This window comes from Mus caroli, chromosome 10, assembly GCF_900094665.2.
Source record: "Mus caroli chromosome 10, CAROLI_EIJ_v1.1, whole genome shotgun sequence".
NCBI lineage: Eukaryota > Metazoa > Chordata > Mammalia > Rodentia > Muridae > Mus > Mus caroli.
In genome coordinates, this window is record NC_034579.1 from 75,119,669 (window position 1) to 75,130,055 (window position 10,387).

General features: G+C 53.1%; 1 protein-coding gene across 2 annotated transcripts in view; it reads left to right on the plus strand.

Moving 5' to 3' along the window:
- Window positions 1–3,803, plus strand: part of Map2k2 (mitogen-activated protein kinase kinase 2) — an 18,336-nt gene extending 14,533 nt beyond the window's left edge. For both annotated transcript variants that reach the window (XM_021174198.2, XM_021174199.2), the window contains exons 9-11: window positions 705–766; window positions 1,355–1,400; window positions 2,714–3,803. In XM_021174198.2, coding sequence (XP_021029857.1) covers window positions 705–766; window positions 1,355–1,400; window positions 2,714–2,824 — 219 coding nt within the window. In that variant the 3' untranslated portion in view covers window positions 2,825–3,803. The remainder of the gene's footprint in view (window positions 1–704; window positions 767–1,354; window positions 1,401–2,713) is intronic.
- The last annotated feature ends 6,584 nt before the right edge of the window (window positions 3,804–10,387 follow it).

The window sequence follows — 10,387 nt, forward strand, 5'->3', positions numbered from 1 at the left end:
GCCAGTACTGTGGCTGGAGGTCAGTGAGGGCCACCCTAGGCCAGTACTGTGGCTGGAGGTCAGTGAGGGCCACCCTAGGCCAGTACTGTGGCTGGAGGTCAGTGAGGGCCACCCTAGGCCAGTACTGTGGCTGGCTTCATAGAAAGAGGGCTGGAGGCATGGGAGAGTGAATTCCTGCCTAGAATCCTCCTCCAGTGAGGTGAGGGGCTGGCTCACATCCACAGGCCCAGAAAGTGGCTCCTAGGGCAGACTAATTGGAACCCAGTACCCTTGTGTCCAAGGCTGAGGCAGGATTGCCTTGAGACACCCAGTAGCTTCCAGAACAGTCTTAGCTACAGTGTGAGACCCTGACTCAAAAGCAGCCAGAAATAGAACAACAACAAATCCAAGCAAGTCTCCAGAGGGAGCCAAGGTCACATGTGAATGCGCATGGTTGTGCCCAGGGGTGAAGAACACTGGCAGAAGATGGGCTTTGTGGCCTAGGACAGGGCTGCCACTGTTCCTGGCATTGATAGTCCAGCTCAGCCAGCACTTCTCCCAGGAAGTCTGGAGCCACCGTCACAGGAAGGGCTTTACCCTGTACCACAGGCGTCCCCACCCACTAGATAGTGTTGGTAAAAGCTGAACCGGAGGAGCCCGGCCAGATGATGGGGTGGCCAGCAATTCCTGCAGCCACCTAAGTGATCCTTCCCTGTCCTCCACAGCCACCTCCCAAGCTGCCCAGTGGTGTGTTCAGCTCAGACTTCCAGGAGTTTGTGAATAAATGGTGAGATGGGCCCATGGGATGGGTGGGGCAGCCTCACACTCCAGCTGTGGGTTTCTGGGCTATGGTGTGCAGTTAGGGGTCAGAGTATTTCCCAAAATCACACAGCTGGGTGCTGAGGGTCCATGCATGGCCCGGCTGTGTCCTGCGCTCCCACACGATGGGCCTGGTGGTGGTGTGGGGGCAGCTGAGCTGCTGGACTCCCCAGCCCCTTGACGTCTGGTCTGTTGTGCCTCTGGAGCATGGGGCTCCAGAGGCAGGCCATGTGTGTGTCCCCCAAGGTGCTGTCTCTGCTTGGTAGTGGACTGTGCCACCTTGTATCTGCCTCCCACCAGGGTCTTCTCCCCTTCAGTTTACTAATTCATTAGGAATTGAGTTGTGGGGATACAGGGGCTAGAGATGCACTCCTGACATACCAGCATTCTGGAAGACAAGGTCATCATCTGCTAGTGAGTTCAAGGCCAGCCTGGGATACAGAAGACCCTTTCATCCAAAATGTAAAAATGCAGTGCTCCTGGTGCAAGTTGAGTCATGCCTCACACACCTGAGCCAGGGCTCCTGAGTAACATCCATGTCTTCTCCCTCCCCCAGTCTCATTAAGAACCCAGCAGAGCGAGCAGATCTGAAGCTGCTGATGGTGAGTGGAGGTGGCTCCTAGGCCAGGGATTGGGGCTGTCTGCATGGACGGGAAAAATCTTCATGCTGCCAGTCTCAGCAATCTGGTGCCCGAAGTGGTGCAGAGGTGAGGGTGTGCTTCAGTTGCCACCTCTCGCTTCTCAGAGGCCATGTCCTTCATAGCCATCAAGGGCTTAGGCCACCTGTGAGGCTAGGGACTGTCTGAGATGAAAACACTCATAGGCCTGCACCCCGAGAGCCCTCCACCCACAGGGTGGGACCAGCGGAGCCCAGAGACTCACCACACACACACACACACACACACACACACACACACACACACACCCCTTCCTGGACAGACCGAGTTTGGTTTAAGCACCATCTGTCTATTTTTTAGGCCCCTAAGAAAGCAAGCCATGCTAGGCACAGATGTGAGCACCCCTGCTCCACCCCAGAGGCCCAGAGATGAACATAGGAATACACACCCGCCATGGCAGTAGTGAGGAGGCCAGCTTAAGCACACACCCATCTTCCCAGCACTCTGGGAGGTGAGGCAAGAAGATGAAAATGTCAGGGTCAACTTTGACTATAGAAGTTTTTTGTTTTTGTTTTTTTTTTAATAATAATATTTTTATTAGGTATTTTCCTCATTTACATTTCCAATGCTATCCCAAAAGTTCCCTCATACCCCCCCCCCACTCCCCTACCCACCCACTCCCACTTTTTGGACCTGGCGCTCCCCTGTACTGGGGCATATAAAGTTTGCAAGTCCAATGGGCCTCTCTTTGCAGTGATGGCCAACTAGGCCATCTTTTGATACATATGCAGCTAGAGTCAGGAGCTCTGGGGTACTGGTTAGTTCATAATGTTGTTCCACCTATAGGGTGACTAAAGTTTTAAGGCCAGCTTTGGCTACATGAGCACTGCTCAAAAAGGAGCAATTGTGTGGTGCACTGCACACCTTTAACCCCAGCACTCAGAAGGCAGAGCCAGGCAGATCTCTGAGTTCTAGGCCAGCTTGGTCTATAGAGTGAGTCCAGGACAGCCAGAGCTACACAGAGAAACCCTGTCTCAAAAAACAAACAAAAACCGTAGACATCCAAGATAGGGGAATGGGGTGGGTGCCCTTGCTCCCTGTAACTCTGCCATGGCCTCCTGTGTCCTTTGTACCTAAGTCTCCTCTGCCAAGGAGTCAGCAGTGGGGTTTTAGGGGCCAACCTCCTCTCCCTGGGAAACCTGCCCCAGGCTCTCATAGTCACAAGATGGATCAGAGATTGCCAGGCCACCTGAGCAGGCCTGGGTCTCAGGCTGTGACTGACGCCCTGCATCTTTCAGAACCACGCCTTCATCAAGCGCTCTGAGGGGGAGGAAGTGGACTTCGCCGGCTGGCTGTGCAGAACCCTGCGGCTGAAGCAGCCCAGCACACCCACACGGACTGCAGTGTGACAGCCAGCGCCCAGCAGTCTGTGTCCTTGTCCCTGTCGGCACAGTGGCTGCTGCCTCTGGGGACAGTGATGCTATTGTGGCAGGGGACCTGTGCCCATGCATTTGAAAACCAAACAAAATGAAGAAAGAGAAAGAAAGAAAGAAAGCTGAGGCTTGCTCCTGCCCATTGCTTGTTGTGACCTCACTCAGCAGGTGGAAGAAGGGCAGGCCAAGGGATGAGGAGACACTACCCTCACCTCCCTTCCCGGGCCCCAGCTCCTGCAGTGCACATGCAGCCTCCTTCCTAGCAGGGGGTGTGGGAGCAGGGGACCCCTCTGGGCTCCAGGGAGCATAAGCTGACTCAGCATAGTGCAAAGTCAGTGCCCTGCATGAGATCCAGAGGAGACCCCAGTGGATCTGGGTTCATGGGACTCAATGAGAGCCTCGCCACAGCCTGCAGCCACCCCACCAGGGTCCCACCTGTCCCACCAATCAGTCAGACTCAGCCACAGTGGCCTGTAAGGGAAGCCTGAGGCCTCCTGCCCACAATCTGAATGAAGAGCACTCCTGGTAACACAGAGATGACACTTGCTGATATAGACCTGGTGCCCGAGCACTGTACAAGTCTGAAGAGTGTCTGTACCTTCTTGCTGCCCCTCTCAGGGATGACAAAAGTATTCCTTTTTCAGATGTCCCAAGGATGCCACCATGTGGGGCTTCACATGCTCCAACCAGGTTGTCCAAGCAGGTGCTGTCCACCACACTCTGCTGGCAGCTCCTGCACTGTGCAGGGACCCCTACTGCCTAGAGTTGGGGTGCCCAGTGTGGTGTGGGAGAGCAATGCCTAATCTCCGCCTCTGCCATGAGCTGCATCCACCCCTCACATCCCTAAATACTAGGAAGGCTGAGTCGGGAAAACGGCAGGTTTCGGGCCACCGTGGGCTACCTAGTGAGAATGTCTTACATCACGGGAATGGTGCAATCACATGTTGGACTTTTTGTATGTGTTTGCCTTTTTGTTTGTTTTTTTGAGTCAGGGCTTCTGTGTGTGTCCCTGGTTGGCCTAGAACTTGCTACATCCAGGTAGCTTAGTGTGACCAACCACACTGATCACAGCAGTTTCAGCTTGGGAGAGACTGGCAGAGTCCCTAGGTGTCAAGGGCACATCTCAGCACATCCAGAGCCAGGGGTGGAGCCTGGTGAAGGTGCCTGGGCCGGAATAGCACAGAACCCAGATGTGGGCATTATGGGCTCCTCAGAAGGCAGGCTGCCCACCTGATCCCTAGGCAGAATGGGCAGCTACCTCCCTCTATCCTTTCTCGGGCCTTGTGGCTATGGGCACAGGTGCAACCCATTCCTGGGTAGCCATGGCTCCAGAGACTGCATGGTCTTGGGGCTCTGGTTTCTACCAGCTTCCAGGGCCTGTAGTGCCAGTGCTGGCTTTCTGGACAAGCTGGTGACGAAGGAACCTAGCTCTATGAAAGGACCTGTCCAGGGCTACCACCTGTTACTAGGCTGTGCCCACACATGGACTCTTGACTCACTGAGCAGGTGGGGATATAATGGAGGGAGTTCTGGGGACATCAAGCTGAGGTCTCAAAGTTAGGACCCTGGAAGAAGGCCTGGGACCCTGCCTGCCTCAGTTTTCCTGTCCTTAATTATTAAAGGATAGCTTTTCTCAGCAAAGCTGGTGGGCAAAGGCTGAACAATATGTTTCAGCCAGTGTCTCCTGTAGCCCAGGTTGGCCTCTAACTCACTGTGTTGCTGAGAATGGCCTTGCAAACACCATACAAAATGATAAGGATGGAGCCCAGGGCCATATTGGCCATGATAGGTAAGCTGCAGCCTACAAATCTGTTTTGTTGCCAATTTTGATTTCAGAACAGCCAGGGTCTCTATATAGTCCAGGCTGGCCTCAAACTCCTAGATCTTCCAGCCTCTTCCTCAGTGCTGGAATTAGTGTGACCATAAGTCTATTTACTGTCCCCTGCTGCTGCCTTTGAGACCCAAGAATTAGGGTTCTGTCAGCTCAGTCTGCAGCAGATGGCTCCGTGGAGTTGCAGGGCCACCCGTGATGATGACATGCCCCACTCAAGGGAGTCATTAGGTTGACCTCACCCCATCTACAACCTTGCTGTACTTAATGTTATGCAGCACAGATGGACTTCCCTGAGAGCCAAGGCGAAAGAAGGAGACCCTAATACTCCTGGGAGAGGTGGGTTACAGCTGAGTCTGGTAGAATTACCAGATAGAGCCAGGTAGGACCTGGCATTGGTGGCACACACCTGTCATCACAGCACTTGGAAGGTGGAGGCAGAAGGATCAGGACTTCCCAGCTATTGCCAACTACATAGTGAGCTGGAGGCTAACCTAGGCTACATAGGACCTTACCTCAAATAGGAGGGTGTCTTGGTGTGCACTCTTAACCCTAGCCCCAAGGACGCAGATGCAGGTAGATCTCTGAGTTGAGGTCAGGTGGCTCTAGAAAGGACAGCTAGGGCTACACTTGTCTCAAAAGGTGTGGGATCCACATAGGGCTGGTCCTGGCAGCACCAAGAGAAAGAGCAATCTAGATGGCCATTGGTGCTGGCCATCTAGCTTAACTGCAGAACTTGAGAGACTGAGGTAGATGAAGTACCCTGAATTCTAGGCTAGGATGAGTTACATAGCCTGTTTCAGAACAGAGGGACTAGGGAGTTGACTCAGTCTGTGAAGTGCTTTGCTGTGCAATTGTAGGGCCCCAACACCTACTTAAAAAGCTAGTGCATTCCTGAAACCTCAGTACCGTGGAGATTGAGGGAGGAGGGCCCTTGGGCTCACCAGCCAGCCATCCTGGAGAAATCCCTGCGTGCACGAGCGAGCACGCGCACACACACGCACGTACATACATGCAGTGCCTACCTGCAGAGGCCAGAAACAGGCACCAGATCCCTGGAGGCGAAATTACAGGTGTTTTTGAGCTCTGATGTGAAGGCGACGGACCAAACTTGAGTCCATTGCAGGAGTAGCAAGTGTTTTTGGATTTTTGTTTTCAAGACAGGGTTTCTCTGTGTAGCCCTGGCTGTCCTGGAGCTCACTTCCTAGACCAGGCTGGCCTTGAACTCAGAAATCCGCCTGCCTCTGCCTCCCGAGTGCAGGGATTAAAGGCGTGCGCCACCCGGCAATTTTGTTTTTTGTTTTGTTTTGTTTTTTGAGACAGGGTTTCTCTGTGTAGCCCTGGCTGTCCTGGAACTAACTCTGTAGACCCAGGCTGGCCTCGAACTCAGAAATCTGCCTGTCTCTGCCTCCCAAGTGCTGGGATTAAAAGCATGCGCCACCACCACCCGGCAATTTTGTTTGTTTTTAACTTTATGTGCATCCCTGTCTTTAGATTTCTTTATTATCTTTAGATTTTTTTTTTCAAGACAGGGTTTCTCTGTATAGCCCTGACTGTCCTGGAACTCACTTTGTAGACCAGGGCTGGCCGTTGAACTCAGAAATCCGCCTGCCTCTGCCTCACAAATGCTGGGATTAAAGGCATGCGCCACCATGTCCAGCTTAGATTTCTTTATTATCTATTTATTATAGGACAACTCCTGAGAGTTTATCATGTAGAACTCAGCTCAGACTCACACTTGTGTGCAAGCACTTCACCTACTTAGCCATGTCGCTGGCCTTTTGGGACTTGAGCTCTTTGCTACCCAGTTCTTGCTTCTCCGGGGCTCCCCACACAGATGAGACGTGGGGATCCCCTCTTCATATGTCATTGGCTTCAGTCTTTGCTTGCTCTGTTTTGCCACATGGAGTCCTGTGAGCTATGTAGGGACACAAGCAGAGAGGGGACTCTCAGAGCCATGGAGACATGTAACTATACCCTCTTTCATTCAGTTAAGGAGCCTGGAAGACAATAGTGGGGAGAAAGGGTAGCCCTATGTTTAGGTTGGAACTTCAAGGGAGGTGTGCTGTCTCAGATCCACACCCCACAAGAAAGAGCCGGAAGTGCAGAAGGAAGCCTCAGTGTGGTGGTAGACCCAGCCCCTCCTTCCCTTCTCACCTCAACGTCCCTCTTCCTCCAGTCTCAGTGAACCCCAGCCGGAAACCCCTGCTGTTTTCCCTGTTTCTGGGAGCCCTACTGAGGGCTTCATGGGGGAAGTGGGATTAGGAGGGTCAGGGGCTCCTGCTGGGCCCTGTCTCCTGCAGTGAACAGTTTTCTATAGGTTGTGTGTGTGTGTGTGTGTGTGTGTGTGTGTGTGTGTGTGTTTAACTTGCTTACCTGTAGTACAGGGATCACTCTAGAGCCTTTGTACACCCCCAGGCAAGTCCTCACTGAGCTATATCTTACAATACCTTACATATATACCCATGCTTTTGAGAGTGTGTTGATATTAGTGAATTTTGGAGACAGGGTCTCACTATTTAGATCAGGCTGGGCTGGGACTCACAGAGATCTACCCACCTCTGCCTCCTGAGTATGTGGACTAAAGGCAAAGGCTGTGATTTCAAGGGCTTGCATTTCAGTTGCCAGGTTTGGCAGTAAATGATGTGACCTGCAGAGCATCTATCCCCGACCCTCCACATTTTTTTTGGAGAGGTCTCTCTCTGAACTTGATGCTCACTGATCTAGCCAGGCTGGTGAGGTCCAGGCATCCTTCTGTGTCTGCTCCCCCAGTGCTGGGGTTACAGGTACAGGGGCTGTCACCTCTCAACTTTTATGTGGGTGCCAGAGGGCGGTTCGAACTCAAGCCTTCATGCCTGTTTGCTGGGGTGGTGGTGTGGGAATCAGGGCTTCCTTTGAGCGTGACAGAATGTTCTGGAATCGACGCACCACCTGGGAACACGTGAATATGCGTTGAAGGAGTCCGGAAAGTTTAGAGAGTAAATAGCTGTCCTCGCTCTCCAGAACCCTTTGGAAATGCCTAGTCAGTCAGGCCCCCTGCACACTCCGCAGGCCCCGATTCCCTCCTCCCCCAGGTCGCCACCAGCAACCAGAGCTTGACCTCCCTGCCTGTCTGACCAGTCATCTGACCCAGTACCTGTCTCGATCAGGCCCCATGGGGGCGCTAAGGCACCCAGGTACGTGGGTTTGGTGTCCCTGGCTGCCAGCCAGGCTTACACCAGGGGTGTGTCTGTCCCCAAGGCTCCGGGACCAGGTAGGCAGGCCAGGCCGGGTCTCACCTGCAGGAAAGGATATGGGGGTGGGGCGAGGTAGGGGTGGAGTGAGGTGGGCGGGCTCAGGCAAACGTCCAAAGCAGGTCGGGACTCAGGTGCTGAGTTGTCCCTCAGGGCGGGACGCAATCTTTTTTGTTTTGTTTTGTTTTGTTTTGTTTTTTTGAGGCTGGGTCTTTCTCGTCCTAGCCGCCCTAGAGCGCCCAGCTGCTGGGTGCAGTCTTGAGCACCTTCCATCCCGGTGGACTCTGGACCAAGCGTGTCCCTAGCTGGGACACTTCGGTGACCCACATCCTGTTCTGCCTGGGTTGTTGCCCCGCCCCTCCCACTGGGTGCGGAGGGGACTTTCGGGGGAATCCAACAGACTTCCTAAATGTGTTACTGGGTGGGTGTCCCAACACCCGCAGTACGATCCTAGCCTCAGGAGGAATGGGCCCTCAGGTGAGACGTCCTTCCCATTCAGTGCCACGAGGGCGAATTTGACCTTGACCCCTAACCTTAGCGCTGAAGGCTGCAGGGCAAAGAGCTGGGCGAGCCAAGGGCCACTGGGTGGGCCCGGGGCGCCAGGGACCGTACTCGAGGCGCCCCGCACCTGTCCTGCCCTCCTCTGTCGTCCTAGCTCAGTCCGTCTCCAGCTTGAAACTGAAACCACCGTAGCGAAATGAAACCAGAGCCCGGACCCTGCAGCGGGCGGAAGGGGACAGCATCGCAGACGCCGGGGGCCCACGTGGCAGGCCACTGCGGGGTGGGGGTAGGGGGGGCGCGGAGGCGAGTCCTGCTGCCCAAATTGCGTTGATTTTTTTTTTTTTTAATTAAAGAAGGAACCCATGAGGAGAACTGCCCCTGCCGTCATGTCCTCTTCCATACCCTGCCTGCCTGGCAGCCCCCAGGCCTCTCCTTACTGCTACATAATGGAAAGCAAGGGCACTGATCTCATTCATTTGGGGGGCTCTCTTTAGTCTCCCCTGGTCATCCTAGATAGGAGAATCCAGTGCGACCTCAGGCTACCAAGCATACGTGGGGGAAGGACAGCCAAAGACCATGACTTGTCCATCAAGTGCATTTATTTAGGGAAGGAACCAGCAAAAAGACAACTGCAAGCCGGGCGTGGTGGCGCACGCCTTTAATCCCAGCACTCGGGAGGCAGAGGCAGGTGGATTTCTGAGTTCGAGGCCGGCCTGGTCTACAGAGTGAGTTCCAGGACAGCCAGGGCTATACAGAGAAACCCTGTCTCAAAAAGCCAAAAAAAAAAAAAAAAAAAAAAAAAAAAAAAAAAAAAAAAAGACAACTGCAGCATGCAAGACTGAAGGTAGACTCTAGCCAGCTTCTCCTCTGCACTGTGTATCCTGGGCCAGGACACAGGCTTCCATGATTCTTTGACCCTGCAGGGTGCTGGGCAAGGTCCTCCCTGGCTTCTACATGCTCCTTGCTGCTGGGAGCTGCCCCAGTTGTAGTTGTCACATATGTCCCCAGACATGACAGAAGGTTCTCTTGGAGGGTTTGGGCCAGGAGGCCCCACCCCAGTGTAGAGAAATAAGGCATTTACAGGCACGTATCGGAAGCCACCCAGAATTAAACACAGCCCACTCCCACCTTCTGCCCATTGATAAATGCTCGTCCCCTACCCAGGGTCTCAAGTAGTACAGGGTGTCCCAAATTCACATGGGAGCTAAGGATGACCTTGAACTCCTCCTGACCCACCTGCCTCCACCTCTCCAGTGGTGGGACAACAGGCACGTGCCACTTATCTAGCCCTTCTCTCTCTTCCTGAGTTCCAACCCTGCCTTCTCTACACACTGAACACCAGGAGACTGGACCCTGACTCACAAAACCAAAAATGAATGAATGAATGAATGAATGAATGAATGGATGAATGAATTTAAAGAAAATAATGGAAAATAGTTTCCAGGGACTTAGGCAGTGGGTAAAGCCCTTGCCTGACATCCAAGCACAAAGGTCAGAAATTCAAAGCCATCCTCAGCTACAGAGTAAGTTCCAGGCCAGCCTGGGCTACAATGAGCCCATGTCTTTAAAAAAAAACAAAAAAACAAAACACCCATTGAGAACCTACTAAATAAAGTAAATTTTGCATCTGTCTATTGGCTTCTGAGTCCCCTCAGCTGCAACCATAGTGGAGACCACACAGGCTTTGTCTGTAGAGTAAGCTCACTCAGGAGCTAGCAACCCACCCAGCCCCACCCTGTTTTCCAGCTACTGTCAAATTTACACTCACACAAACTGCATATGAAGCAGCTAGATGGACGGCCATTTAAAAATAAATCTTGACCCCGGGCACAGCTGGGTGCTTGGTGCTGGTATAGCTCCTCTGTGTTTAATATACATATCACCTTTTATATATGATGAACTTGAGCACACTGAACCAGTGACAACCAGTTTCCCCATTAGTGGGGAAGCAGAAAAGCAGATGGGTAATGCAGA